This window comes from Etheostoma cragini, chromosome 1 (genome assembly GCF_013103735.1).
Source record: "Etheostoma cragini isolate CJK2018 chromosome 1, CSU_Ecrag_1.0, whole genome shotgun sequence".
Classification (NCBI taxonomy): domain Eukaryota; kingdom Metazoa; phylum Chordata; class Actinopteri; order Perciformes; family Percidae; genus Etheostoma; species Etheostoma cragini.
The window spans coordinates 19,147,131-19,162,513 of NC_048407.1; the positions used below are offsets into that span (position 1 = coordinate 19,147,131).

At 38.5% G+C, this 15,383-nt stretch overlaps 2 protein-coding genes and 2 non-coding genes across 5 annotated transcripts; all 4 read left to right on the forward strand.

The window, feature by feature from the left end:
• The first annotated feature begins 592 nt into the window (after positions 1 to 592).
• On the forward strand, positions 593 to 6,830 carry gcshb (glycine cleavage system protein H (aminomethyl carrier), b). Its single transcript, XM_034878421.1, has 5 exons — positions 593 to 847; positions 1,939 to 2,018; positions 6,036 to 6,099; positions 6,193 to 6,324; positions 6,453 to 6,830. Exons 1-5 carry the CDS (start codon positions 697 to 699, stop codon positions 6,548 to 6,550), a joined length of 525 nt encoding a protein of 174 aa, XP_034734312.1. The 5' UTR covers positions 593 to 696; the 3' UTR covers positions 6,551 to 6,830.
• A 2,059-nt stretch (positions 6,831 to 8,889) lies between these two features.
• On the forward strand, positions 8,890 to 14,265 carry rpl13 (ribosomal protein L13). Of its 2 annotated transcripts, none has more exons than XM_034878400.1 (6): positions 8,890 to 8,982; positions 9,440 to 9,560; positions 10,575 to 10,716; positions 12,566 to 12,739; positions 13,561 to 13,617; positions 14,064 to 14,265. In XM_034878400.1, the coding sequence occupies exons 2-6, from the start codon at positions 9,457 to 9,459 to the stop codon at positions 14,220 to 14,222; spliced, it is 636 nt and encodes a 211-aa protein (XP_034734291.1). In that variant the 5' UTR covers positions 8,890 to 8,982; positions 9,440 to 9,456; the 3' UTR covers positions 14,223 to 14,265. The 2 variants fall into 2 exon arrangements, with proteins under 2 accessions (XP_034734291.1, XP_034734300.1); XM_034878409.1 differs by having other exon boundaries at positions 8,951 to 8,978.
• LOC117951267 lies at positions 12,410 to 12,489 on the forward strand. Its single transcript, XR_004658122.1, has one exon. It is a non-coding gene; the product is annotated as a small nucleolar RNA MBII-202 (small nucleolar RNA).
• LOC117951264 lies at positions 13,839 to 13,917 on the forward strand. Its single transcript, XR_004658121.1, has one exon. It is a non-coding gene; the product is annotated as a small nucleolar RNA MBII-202 (small nucleolar RNA).
• Positions 14,266 to 15,383: the final 1,118 nt, after the last annotated feature.

The following is a 15,383-nucleotide window of genomic DNA, read 5'->3' on the forward strand; positions in this document are numbered from 1 at the left end:
CCCCCCCCATGTCTACTTAAGTTTCTCAGCTTGCACTCTAGTAACGTGTGTCCAACTTTGCATAAAAAATGGTTGTCATTCGCAAGGCTACTTACAATAAGTAAATTTCAAAGCCTGTAGCCAACTTTGTGTATTTGTGTAAATAAGTTAAATCAGTAGTTTTACTTTTACCAGAGTATCTTTTAACAAAAGTGTCTGCAGGCCTACTTCTACTTGAGTATGGGTAAACTTTTGTAGTTTCTGTTGACCATCCATAGACTATATTAGTTCTCACGTGATCATGCAGTAGTAATTTTTCAATTAAAACATACCTGTTGATAAAAAATTAAACAGTCTGAATGGGGCGTTTTTTTATTTTTGGAATTTTAAGTCCTTTTCTGTACTTTTAAGGCAGTAGGCTAACGTTTAAAGTTGTAATAAAGTATTTGTGCAGTTGATTCTTTTGCTAAAGATTTAAAAACCTCTTCCGACACTGCTCATTTGTTATGATAAACAACGATTTAGTTAAAAAGCAATATCTATTATTTAAATTTTATTTATTTATTTTATTTTATTTTTTACACGAGCTGATCTACCCTCCACCCATCTACCCTGTACTCCTGCCTCCCGGCGGGAGCCCGCAAGCAGTGGGATGGTGCGCGCCCCCGCGGTCAAGTGTAAGTGCAAGTGAACGACAAGACTTGACACATACTGAAGATGGCGATGAGAGTAGCGCTGCGGTGCCTCTCAGCAAACTTTTCCCCCAGACTGCCTCAACTCTCATCGGCAGCGCAGGTTTCAGCGACTCGGCTGCTGTGGAGGAGCGACTCTCCGCGGATACTCAGCACGACCTCGGCCCTTTCCACAGGTAAAAAAAACAAAACCCAAAACACATTAACATGGCTGTCCGAAGGAGCTGTAATGTAACATGCGGGCTGGTCACACATTCCTGTCTGTAATGGGCGAAAAAACCATAGACAACTCACGCAGTTTGTGCAATGGTGCTAACGTTACTTTCCCACAACGGAGCAGAGGAATGCGAAAGGGAGGTCGGCTAAAAGTTTCTTTTAAACGCGGAGGTGGCTGTCAAGTAGCCTACAAAAACTTTGCAACATAAGTTGTATTAAAGTATAAGCCGAAGCTTTATTTTTTTGTCATGGACTGACAGTCAGACCACGAGCTCCAAATTGGGATGGCAATTATTGACTGCAAACAACAAATGACCTACGTCCCGTGCACAGAGTAGTTTATTAAACAGAAGTCACCCATGACCGTGATAAACAAGGATGAAGTGTAGCCTACATGTGCATGTGGTTTATAAATTTCAACAATTAATTGTTTTTTCATCTGCTGCTTTTTATCATTCTTCATCCCTGTGAAATGTTATAAAGGCTCTCACGCATTTTAATAATTAGAAAAAAACATTACTTCCGCTGTTTAATAGCAGGAATATTGCGCTCTTGCACAATCTGGTTCAAACCTGTATTTTTCTGCATGGTCTGATGCCATCCCTGGGAATTGTTGAGGCATTGTGATTCTTCCCTCGGGGTATCGTAAAGATGACAGCAGTTTGACTCAACCACTTTTCTGTCAACACTGTCGGCCAGCATCTAAAACTGCAGCTGCATAATGCTCATGTTTTTGACAAGTTAATTTTTAAAGTTGTCTCACTGCAACCAGTAAACTACAGATTCTTTATAAATTGACAGCACATGGTGTTGCATAAGAAACAGCCTACTCTTCAGCTTTAGTCCATAGTACAATGAGATGTTCTTTGGACATCCAAATGGCGTGCCTTGGTTTAACGTTGGTGGGCTTCTCTTGATGTACTGTACAAGTGTTTATTTTTTATCATTGCAAGGGCCATGTTGTATTCACGATTCATATAGTTTCATGTGGTTGACTCACAAATTAATTAATCTGTTGCAAGCTAAATTATTCCCTTGTTTTCTCCAACAGCCCTAAAGTTCACAGATAAGCATGAGTGGGTGCGAGTGGAAGGGGGAATTGGCGTAGTTGGTATCAGCAATTATGCCCAGGTAGGTTGTTGAATGTTCTTACTAATCATTTGATTTATGACACACTTGGTTCAGAGGTTTAATAAAAATAGGCATATGCTAATGTCTGTAGTTCAGTACTGTACTTTGTCCTTACCTACAGCACCTGTACTATAATGTAACAAGCTAATTTTACTGTTTTATGACTATTGTTCGAGACAATTGATTAATGCCAAACTGCAGTGGTGTGCAGAAAATTGCACGGGTAGGCACTTACCTACCTTTTAGACGTTTGAAGCTTTGAATAAAGGCATGTGTCTTTTGTGTTAATGCAGCTTTTAGAAAATCAATTGCTATACTTGGAGGCGTTTTTTTTTCCTGGTTGGGAATGTTAACTCTGGGCAGAACTTGGACCATGTGTTTTACCCTCTCTGGATAGGTGAATAGGCCCAATCCCAGAGTGAGGACAAATGGTGCATTCATGCCACCTGGGAATATCAGGGGCCGTCCCCGGGATTACGTTGGTTTTCAGAGTGCCAGTGTTCATATGATGCGTGTTCTTCTGTTTTTTGCATAACAGTTGTTGCATGACTGCTACCGACTGTTGGGTGTAGATTAGAGCATCCAAGGCCTATACTACAAATCAATATCAACATGGCCTGGATTTCTTTCAGTTACCTGGCTTCACTAACCCTAACAACCGCGGTCCAGCATAAGCTATGTCACGACGGTGATTAACAATAGTTCAATCAACCCAGGATTTTCCAATCTAGAGATGCTCACGTTCACATACATAAGAGGCAGTTTTTGCACAGCATGACCAAACACAAACATCTACCAGAGACGCATATTTTAGATCAGAAGAGCAAACTATAATTCTACATAAATTTGAAGAACAGACACTGTTTACAGGCAAAACGCTACTTCCTAAGCCAGGAAGGAAAGCTGGCAAAAAAAAGCAGATGCTGTAAATGCGTAAATCACAATGCTTATACAACGTCCCCATTAGTCAGGCTCAAGATCTGGCCATAATTATACTTGAGCTTTCCATAAACTGTCGTTGCTTTAGCCTATTATTTCAGTTGCAACCCTGGCATTGGTAAGCGATCGTAAGAGCAAATGAAAAAACAGATGTGCACATTGACAACACATGGCTCAAGAAGCCAACAAATAGCCTATACAAAATTCCGTAGGCTAAACTCACTCGGCCAACATTTGAATATGTTTTTATATTTATTATTTTAAGGGCAAAATCACCATCACCAAACCCAGACTCCATTTAAATATTCAGTACTTTTATCATTGTAAAATACAAATAGCCTATACATAATTCCCTCCGCTGAAAATCTAAATCTTTTATGGAGATAATCATCAGGGAATGTTAACGGGGTTGTCGGTCTCTAAATGTTTTAGCTTTTATGAGCTTGTCTCAAGCAAACAAGCATACAAACAGCACATGAACAGGTGTTTGTTTAATCTGCAGGATATCAAGCAGGAAAGGACACTAATAAGCCGGCTAATAAGCCCACAATAAAAAAAATGTATTGTCATGGAAATATTTTCAGTGAACCAAAGTCGCCTATCAAACGTCAGTTGTCAACTTGTCATCAACTGGAAAACTCTTAGCAAAATCTAGCCTGAGTTTCCCACCTCTGATTACCACAGGAAGTGACATGAATGATGATGTTTTCTCTGGAAAAAAATGTTTTTTTGATGCCCAAAAACTCAGACTTAATTGATCTCAGGTGCTAAGTTAGTGTATGAGGTCACAAGGGCTCATATAGGTATTAAAGGGATTGGGACAGCACTTCATAACATCACATGTAACCTTGGCTACGTTAATAACAACATGTTGCTGACACTTGCCGCTGTGGGAAACTTCATTTTAAATTTGTTGCTTTCCACACGGCCAAACTCTTGTTTTACAAGTCGGACAACAGGTCCGTTCCGTGGTCGCATGTTGTGCTGTTGTTTACCTTTTTGTAGTTTCTGGATTTACCTGAGATCTCCACGGTAAACGTCACAATGCTTTGAACTGTGGGTAATTCCCTTTGAAGTCTGCATCGATGCAGACTCACGGAAAGGGCTCGGTAAGTGTGTACTCAAACCCTCATTATTTATAAAATAAAATTTATCAACATTGGGACAATCCTAAGCCCTTACGAATTTTGCGAGAACTCGCACCAATTAAGTCCATGTCTTCATCAAGTGTTAAATTATAAACAAAGTAGTTTAATTACGACCAAGTCAGTTCTCGTGAAGTTCTCTAAAACTTTTTTTTGTTGTTGTCTGAAACGGCTTCAATAACTCCAGAGTCTCAAATTAGTGTTCTTATCTTGTTTCCTGCAGTTTCTAAAGGGAACATTTTTACTATAAGTGGTTATTTAGAAGCAATAAATGAATTTTCTCAATAAATTTATTTTCAGCAGAGTGAGAGTGTTGAAACTGAGGTCCACACACGAGTGTACATCCCTACATGATGTGTACGTAGGCATGGAGTCTAGATTATTGCTTTCCCATCGCACATCAGTTGTGTAGAGTATCTTGCGCATTTGAGGGCGTTTTCACAGACAGTTTTTAGTTTGGTTCGTTTGCCTCGCTGGTGTGGTTCGTTTGGGCAGGTGGGAATGTGGCAATTGAACTCTGGTGCGCTCCAAAAGTGAACCAAACAAGCGTACCGAGACATGCTTGAAGAGGTGGTCTCTCACGCTTTCATTCGAACTCTGGAGCGGTTCGTTTGTGGTGAGAACATGATCTGTACTCAAACCACACCAACTATACATACTCCACCAGTCTGAGCTAATGTCTCCTGTCTCCAGCAGTCTGTGATGCAGCAAACTGTAGCAGCTTGCAGGGTTTCTATCACCGAAATAGAACGCGGTTAAGCTTGCCGTCCATCACTTGTATCTCCGTGGTCAACCACCTGCCGCTAAAATTGGGAGACAGACGCCGGCAGAGCAGAACTAAGTCTCGGTGACGAGCTGATGTAGTAATGTCTCTTTCGAAACAATGAAATGAAAATGAAATGAGCCGGTTTGACCCCTAGACCAGAACATAGGACCTTCTTCCTGCATGTACTTTCTTGCTCCCCAGACAAATAAGAAGACTGGACATTCTTGCCTGATTTGTGATGATGCAATTCGGTACCCTTGAATTTTTCCAGGTGTGAAACCAAACCGTCCAAGGGCAAATTGCTCCAAGTTTACTACTCACCAGCTGATTTGAACCAAAGCAAACGAACTACAGGTGTGAAACGCCCTCAGGTCTCATTAGGGCTTCATATTTCAAAATCAGCCATTTTCCACTAGTTCACTTGCGTGTAGCAGACAATAGCTTCAGACAGTTTATACTGTATATGGATACCATTATCAAGGGCTGTATTCAAGACCAATTTAATCTAGTCCAAGACCAGGTCCAGTTGAGTCCAAGTCAAGACAGTGTCCAGAGCAAATTGAGTCCTGTTCAAGACCATAACGCCAAGTATCAAAACCCTGATGTTACCTTTTAGGACATAATACATCAAACTGGTCAATTTTACCTGCCTTTAAAGTAGCCCAAAATATATAGCTATTATAGAAACTTCTAGATATATATATTACAGTATTATAGAAAAGTTCTTATTAGCAGTCATTTCTGATGGCCTAGGACAATGTATTTAGTTTCTGCTAACTTAAACACTCATAACACTTACTTTAAGATAACTTGAACACCTGAACTTGTTTCTTTATCATAAGTCTGAAATTCTCTGTCAACAAACCCAAAAAAGCCTTGAACCAACAATGAATTAATCCTTAATATTGTCTGTGTATAGATAGTTATATGTGTGTGTGTGTGTGACCTGTTTTTTTCAAGATGTTCGTCTTCCGTGGAAACAAATGGGCTGGACAGGCTGGGGAAGTGTTGATGGACTGACTTTTAATGGGATTTTTTGACAATTAGCAAATATAGAAAATAGACAGGCCTAAACGTTTCAAAAACAGCATTACGTTTAACACATTCATGGATTACAGCTTGTACTCACTTTTATATAATTCATACAGTTTTTTCTTTTATTTTTAGGAAGCATTAGGTGATGTGGTATACTGTGGACTCCCGGAAGTTGGCCAAAGACTTGAACCATTGGGTAAGGGCATTAAATACACTGCAGGTTTTTGAAAGTTAGTGAGTCCAGCAGTATCTCTCATTGTGTGTCTCTGTCTGTCTGTGTGTCTGTTAGAGGAGTTTGGAGCCTTGGAAAGCGTGAAGGCTGCTAGTGAGCTATATTCACCACTGGCAGGGGAAGTGACTGAAATCAACACAGAGCTGGCAGACAATCCTGGACTTGTTAATAAAGCCTGCTATGCCGAGGGTAAGTACTGCCGTGATGGATTTTCTTTTCTACTATATTTCTCCCAGTAGATTTGTTGCCAAGATAAACCATAAGTTGCCAAACCATGGAACAGGTTTTGTTTTTTAATCTGAACTCTTACTTTTCAGGGTGGCTAATCAAGATGACGATTGAAAAGCCTGAAGAACTCGAAGGCCTCATGGATCAGGCTGCATATGATAAATTTATTAAGTCACTTGAAGAATAAATGGATAAGCTCACTGTGCTGTTTTTATAATGTTATTGCAATCAAAGATTAGTAGGCAGGGTTACTAACATCTTGTGACACTTTCTTATTTGTGGTATTTATTTTGATACTAGAATTGTGCTATCAAAATAATAAAATCCTCAGTAACATCTCCCACTTCAGTTAGAATTTGTATAGGTACTAGCCAACAGTAAGGGCTCTTACTTTCAAGATCTGTCAATATACTTGTTTATCGTGTTTTGCTCCATGTGCACCAATGTCATAAAAGACTGACAAATGATTGTAAGAGCCGTGTCACATTCATTTAATAAAATTTGGTCCTGACACCTGTGATTTTTCCCGCCTACCAACAGCTTTAAAATTGAATAAAACTCATTCTTGCATTCTTGGCAACTGCAGTAAACACGCAGACATGTAATGGTGTCGAGATTGCTCCAATTCACACCGCTAAAAGGACACTATAACTTAACATCTACTTTGTTGTACTGTAGACACGTTCATATCATGTTGCTGGCAGAGCATGCTGCTTCTTGTTGCTTGTTATAGTTTCCACACACCTTGACCTTTGACCTCACATGAAGATAGGCAGAGATTGCAGTTGATCAATGATTAATGAATCAGTGGTTTTAAAATCAGTGACTGGACACAAAACTGGACTTTCAATCTGAAAATGGAAAATTAAAGCAGTTATTCGTTTTCGGGGCTGAGTGACTTACTAAAATATTGCCATTTTGCCATTATTGAACATGTTGAGAAACAAGTTCAGACAGCAGTGTGCAAATGTATTCACGTGTTTAGACATGGCATTAGTAAAAAAATGACTAATGTGGCTTCTTCTACACAATGCTGTGCATTATCCTTAAGTGTTTGTTGTCTTGAATAAAAAACTACAGGACTTACAGAAATGTCCTGATTACTGAGGTCTCTGAAACCAATGTAGAATTAAATGTTTTATTTAATCTGTCGGGTGATATAAATAAAAAATAATGGAAGAACACATGAACCAGACAAGCACAAACAATGATAAATGTAAAAGTCACTAGTTAAAGCCTAAAACATGAATTTATTTGTCACAGTTGATGTTCATTTGGTTTTTGTGTCCCACTAAAATCAAAGTGTCAAGTTTCATAGCAGCTTTCCCAGGTCAGTGCTTTCCTCTTCTGATTAATGCTCCCATAAACGGGAAAAGTCATCATTTTTACACATAACACACCTGAGTTCTTAGTATATACAGTAATTATAAATACAACCACAGAACATGAGTGAACATGTCTTTATTGTAGGACTGAGCAATATAGAGAACATCAAATATCCCCATATTTCTGACAAATACCTCATTATCGATATTGTAGGGTTGACCACTGGTGCTTTCACAACAACACTTATGTCATATTTTCACATTCAAAATCTAGACAACATGTGTTATATTACTCGCATATAACAATATCAACATACATTGCCCAGCTCTACTTTATTACATTGATATATAGAGCAGGCTTGCTTCCACTGTTTTCTGGGCCTAAAGCACATGGAGAGACAAGCCTCATTTCATGTGAGGAGGATGGATTATGAGACAATGGGCCCCTGGTCGTAGAGTTTAAATCCTCCTCACTCTGGTCCTACCTACTAAAGAAAATGCCACGTTTACTTACTGAATTACACTTATGATATTCTCTTTTAACACGGAAGGACACGGATCAGGAGGAAGGGCGAAAAAGCAGGTACTCTCTACTGTAATCTTTGACTCTCCAACAGGAAATACCAATAACAGTTATAAACAGAGGGACACACTGACCCATTTTATTTTTCTTTAGTCTTTCAAGAATCATACTTAACACAGAGAAATGACCGGATTGAAAGTGTTGTCCTTGGTAATTACTTACACCTATACGCTTCTACCATAAATAACTGTATGTGTACAGTGTGTACTATTCAAAGCCTTTATACTGCCAGTAGACAAGACTACTGATGACTGCTAATGAAGGGTAGGGCTACTAGGCCGACATCTAGTGGCCAGTGAAAACACTTCACATCTGATTGTGGGATAAACTTACAAAATTACATTATTGTAATGTAGGGTAATGAACACAAAATGGCATCATGCAATATTTCCATCAAACATCAACTTGCAAAAAACATTTTAAAGTGTAGCAAGATGAGCAAATATTCTAAAGCTTTGCAAACGTGATGGTCTAAACGTGAAACGTGAAAAGCCGATCAAATGATGTATTTTTATAAAATATTTTTATCACAATCATTTAATACTGTATGACCTATTCTTACATTATATAATCGGACATTTGTTTCATTTTACTTTTTATTGTTATACTCACTGATAACAGTCTGTTCGGCCATTGGCTGGTTGACACATATCCCACAATCCACCGCATTACAACTTCCTTTTTCCTTTCGGCCATTTTCCTTCCTAGTAGGTGAGGTATTTTTTCTCTACATATTTAGAAGTAATCTAATGTAATCCTTGGTATTTTATCGGTATTTGTCGATTTTACTTACAACCAGAAATAGAGTGTTTTGTCACCTTTGAAATAAGGTGATTATTGTCTTAAGATCCCCTCCTTAAATTGCTAAATAACATCTGTGTTAGTAGGGATCCTTGGTCAAGTCGTGTTTGTGTGTGACTGTAAGCATTGCCGCTACAGGCCAACATATATATCAATGTTCCTCAAAATTAAAAGTAAACTTACGTAACTAAGCCGAAATGGCATGAACTAGTATTATGAGTTGTAGCAGCCGCTTACGGCAATTACCCATCAAAACAACCAGTAACCTCGTTTACCTCCTAGCCTAGCATCTCAGACGTAGCCCCGGGTACCTACGGTGTGCCGGCATGACAGTCTGCTCATGTCCGTTTATCATGCTGCATTGCAGGGAAGACGTAGGCAACCATGGCCCCCAGCCGGAATGGAATGCTCCTGAACCCTCACTTCCACAAGGACTGGCAGAAAAGAGTGCGCACCTGGTTCAACCAGCCAGCCAGGAAGATCCGCAGGTGAGAACTGCCTTGTGTTCAAACATAGACATAAAGATGCTAATTTAAGCTAACACGGCCACCTGTGGCATCATGGAAGAGTAGCAAAGATAAATCTACTTTGTCAATAAGAAATGAAATGAGACGGTATCATATTTTGCTATATTGAAATCTCAAGTTATGTATTCTGTGTGCTTACCTTAACATTGCGATACAAACTTAAATTAATCTTATGAGGACTTTAAACATCATAGTGGATTTGTGAGTTGATGCTGTCTAAACCAGGGTCTTTCTTGAAGGCAAATCAGTATGTATTGTCTTGGAACTTTTGTTTTTGCAGCTAGTGGACCACACTGAACTCATAGGAGTTTCGACAGTTTTTTAGGACATAGCAGATGTATACATTGTACACCAAGTTTTCCAATGGTGATTCTGCTATGCTGTGAATGCATGTGCATTTAAAAAAAATTGAGATTGTGTTCAGTGAAAGTATCAATTATCTTGTTGTTTGAGGGTCTCAATTAATCAAGTCCAAGATTAACATAGTTGGGTTGCAGTACGTGGTTTGCTGCTTAGAGCCTTCTTCCACTTCAGGACCATCACAACAAAACGCAATAATTAATGTCAAACACAAAAGTATATGGTCAATTCCTTTTCTAGACTTAATTGTGAGGACTATTATTAAGGGAGATAAGTGAAACAGCTATTTGAAAATTGTCTTAATTCTTTGATGTACATAAGAACAAATAACTGCAAACACTCAGCAAATCATGCTACTTTGGACTGAAGCTTGTCTCATTTAAATCCATTCATACCTCAGTCACCCAATACTAAAATACCGAACTTTGACAATGACTTTGTCAGAAAAATTTGTTTACCTTATTCTGTTATTTGCCTTATTGTCATAGTGGAGATGTGTGGAAACACAATCAGGGATATGCAAACCCAGATGTTTGTAGTTTGAGTTCTTAAAGTTCCTGAGTCTGAAAAGGGGCTTTAGTACTGTAGTTTTGACTAAGATGCCTCTGTCTTTAGGCGAAAGGCTCGTCAGGCTAAGGCCCGTCTTATTGCTCCCCGTCCTGTCGCTGGACCACTGAGGCCCCAGGTGAGGTGTCCCACAATCAGGTACCACACCAAGGTTCGTTCTGGACGTGGCTTCACTCTGGAGGAACTCAAGGTAATACTTTCTAGTTGTCTAATGTTTAACATGCATGATTATTTATTCAGCAATGTCAACCACTTATTTTATCAAAAAATACTGAACACATTTGCATTCCACTGAGACTTTAAAACTAGCGTTTTATTAAAGTGACCTCCAGCTCAGAAATGCTATTGACCATTACTGCGGGTGTAAAACAGATCATGCTCAACCTTCTGGGATGTATCATGCATCCCACCAAAAAAAACGTCTAGAAGAAAACAAAGCGCTGCTCAAAGACTAGATGTTTTTGCCAAACTCCACCTTTACTTTCCTCTGCTGTACGTGCCTTCTGTGGGAGGAAGACTAAATGACTGATGTGCATGACGTTTGAACATTTGGACTGTTTGTTGCTTTTCTTCATAAGAAGTAGGCTCCAATGCCAGTCATAGTGACTATTGTTAAGTCTGCTTTGTTCAGTTTTTATTGTACCATTTGTTTTTGTCATATTACCTAATCTTCATAAATAATAACCTTTTAATCCCCAAAGCAATTCAAGTTGTAGAAGGAAACGGATGACCTTGGTGTAGTAAAGTCACATTCATGAGTTTGATCCTCCACATTAGCAAAGTTGTCTGTGAGCGAACATTACACCAATTTCCTGTAAAATGTCAGCCCTTGAAAATGGGCACACTAGATATTTCTGGCCACTAAAGAAACTGAGGGAGTGGAGAGCGCTGTGCACCAGTCATTGAATCATTAATGGGGTGTAATTGAGCACTTTTTTTTATTTGTAAATACTGATATTAAAGTTTGCCCGTGTACACGCTTTATTATGTTAACGAAACACATAATTAGTATCCTCACTAACACAGGAATAGGCTCATATTTGGGGTTCAAACCGCAAACCCGAAATCTGTATGTCTGTTTTGTGTTTGTTGTTTTTGTTGTTGTTATTATTATTATTATTATAAATATTATTTTTATTATTATTGTCGTCTGCCTAGCCGGTTCAAATTCCTGTGAGCTAGAAACATGGGAATAACTGGAAGTAGTGTGCATGTGCTTCTATAGAAAAAACGAACCCAATCAGCCACATGGTGGCGCTGTAATTAAGGTTACAAAATGCAAACGTTAAAAGGCCACGCTCCCCACAAGTAACTCTGATTAATTTGAAATCTCTAAATGTCTACATGATGATCTCCTGATTATACTGCAAATATTGTTCAAATTGACCGCTAGTGGGTGCTTTAAATGCACAATAACTGGACGTGAAATGACACAATTCAAGGGTTGAGCTTGGATTTGCAGCTTGCGGCTTTATAAGTAATTGTTTTGTTGTTGGTCATCTTCTTTTCTCAAAGTGCCGTGAGCTGGACTGAGTTACATATCACACTGAATTGACAATAAGGCATTTTAAACAGTGCGCTGTTTGTCCGATCGTCACAAAGATTGCAGGATATGTTTTATAACTCTTAGACCACATGTGAAAGTACTTTTAAGTCGCTATTGATGAAAAAGGATTGAACCTGCAATTTGCCGCTTGCGGCTATATTTTAAATGAACTTATATGTAGTTACACTTATTGTTGGCCAATGTGCTAGTAAATGCTGGGCTTGTAGTTGCAAGTTCTGTTCCATGTAAATAGAAAATAGCACATACCTGGGCTTACATGTAATCATATACATGTTAAGAACAACCATTTTATGTGTTTGGCCTCGCAGCAGTCAGGTGATGAGAAATCTCCGGAATCTCTGTATTTACTTGATGAATACTTTGAACCTTTATATCTGATGACTTTTTTTGTTACTCAAAATTAAATGGCCAACGTTGAACATCAGTATCTTATCAATTTCTTATGTTTAACTTGTGCTGTGTTCCTCTCTAGGCAGCTGGCATCCACAAAAAGACAGCTCGCACCATCGGCATCGCAGTTGACTCTCGCCGTCGCAACAGATCTACAGAATCTCTCCAGGCCAACGTGCAGCGTCTGAAGGAGTACCGCTCCAAGCTTATCCTGTTCCCCAGGAAGGCTTCTGCTCCCAAGAAGGGAGACAGCGCTGTAAGTGTCTTCATGTTGCATAAAGATTTGAGTTTGGACTGTTAGTTGGTTGTTTTGTTTTTGATTGTGTGGGCTCATATTCTTAAGAACAAGTGTCCAACATTCATCAAAGGCATGTTGTCCATTTTCATCTCTCAATTTTAGAAATTTGAGATGTTTACTATTGTTCGAATCTATTGAAAAATCGTAATTTATAAAATCCCAAAGAACCTTGTGTTAAAAAAAAAAAAAAAAGTGAATTTATTACCCATGAATGTTAAATTACAGAAATTTGTCTCTTAAGGAACTCAGATTTGGCCCTAACCTGTTTACCGTGGTATTGGAGCTTTGGTGAAAGATGCTAATTTGCATTCATAATGTCATTTGGTTGTGGCAGGAGTTTTTATTTGATTGCATGGGATTTGAGATTTACTTAACGAAACTGCGGACATACTAGTGATGTCTTATCAGCTAGACAATTCTTGATTGAATTTAACATTACTGAGGACCTGTTATGTTAAAGAAACTTCCATTGTACGGTCAGAACAATGGAGGCTGAATGCCTCTCATAACTCCACCCTTATAAAAATCAGATCCCTGTACACTCCATATTTGATTCAATACTCATTAAGATTTTATTACACCCATTGCTGTGGTTGTAAAGAAATAACCAAACTTACTTTTTCCAGACTCTGCCTTTTTAATTTGAGTAATTTCACCCAAGAACACCCAAATACGGCTGATTGATTATCTGCCTCATAACTTGCTGTGCTGAACAATATGGATGTTGTCTTTGTTTGTTTTTTTTGCTGTGAAGAATTAACTGTTTGTAATATTTTTAGGAGGAGGAACTCAAGATGGCCACTCAGCTTACTGGTCCAGTCATGCCCATCAAAACAGTAAGTCTTAATTCCCTGAAGATTCCACTAGCAGCCAACACATGTATATTAGGAAAAATTAAAATGAGATCACTGGGAATGAATGTGATTTGTTTTCAGATGGAAAATAAGCCTGAATGTTATCCTTGAAATTACACACCAGCTAACCTTAACCTTCATACGCCATCATGTTAGTGCTGACTGTAAAAGATAACCTTCTGTTTTGCATCACAGCAGTCAGATGATGACAAATCTCCGGAATCTCTGTATTTCTTTGATGAAACACTTGAACCTTTTTTCTGATGACTGCTTTTTACAATTATGCTGGAAAAGCAAATTGATTGTCCCAAAAAGATTGATGGTGTAAAATTGGTCAACATTAAACTGGCTGGATTTTGTCATTTGGCAGAGATCTTAAGCAATATGTGGTTACTATTTTTTTTTTTTTTTTTCTTCCTCTCTCCCAGGTGCACAAGAAGGAGAAGGCCCGGGTTATCTCAGAGGATGAGAAGAACTTCAAGGCTTTCGCCAGCCTGCGTATGGCCCGCGCCAATGCTCGTCTCTTCGGCATACGTGCCAAGAGAGCCAAAGAGGCTGCCGAGCAGGATGTGGAAAAGAAGAAGTGAAAATAGTCACTATGGGACTTTGCAAAATAAAGTGTTTAAAAAAAGATTGTGATAATGTCATGATTATATCCTTTCAGAGTTGTAAAGGTGTAGTCTTAGATTAGGAATCTTGATATAATAGTCACACAGATCTGGGAGTGACAATTCCACAACTTGAATCACGTTTACATAATGCAGACCAGATGATTTTGTGTTTTTTTTGTTTTGTTTTTTGGTGTTAAAATTGTTGGGTTCAGGTTGCTGCTTTGGTCACACTTGTCGACAGAATTAAAAACATTAACATTTGGAATATTAGTTTATTCCAGCCATACATTTTTACTTTGGGACCAAAAGATTAAAAAAATGCAGAAAAGGCTTGCTAAAGAAACTCAGATCTAATACTAATTTGAATAGACCTTTTTATTCCAGTAGATCTTTTAATCTTGTCATAGTAGGGAAGGCATGTTACAATAGCTCTGTTAAACTCAAGTGTCAGTAAGACACGGCAAAGAGCCAGCATCCACAATTCCACAACCGTAAAACTGAATCAGTTTAATGACATTCAGCAAGCCATCAATTTCATTTACACCTGCTTTTCCTGCAGTGACCGGTCTTAATGTCTACTTTGAGGAAAGTCCAATAAGTTGCATGATCAAATGTTATTTTGCTAGCGTTTCAGTGACTTAAAAGATTTGAATCCTGGGCACATCGAGTGAAATCATCAGTAATGCAAAATATTAAATAATAGTTTACACTTAGTACTTCTGAAAACTGTCTGAAATTTAACACCCATTAACTAGAATTTTAAATTAGGGTTCAGAGTCTATAGAATATTATTCTCAAATGTACAGCAGTAGGTGGCACTAGAGACAAAATGTATCATTAAGGGGAAAATACAGCATTTAGGATTGAGGAATTGTAAATCCGTTACGTCCAGTAGCTTGATTTTCTGATAGCCAGTTATGACTGATGTGACAGTGTAATTGCCCTACAATTTAACAATCGTTTATTTAGATAACATGTCAGTAAGTTAGTAGAAGGAAGCAGTGATAGAAGCACGTACATGTCAGTTCAAACGTGCAGGTAAAATGAAGTGTCCCACTCACGCTTGGCACCTCTGTGTGGGAAGGAATTTTCTTTGGGAAAATGTGTTACCTGTACCACAAAGGAGACAACGCAAGT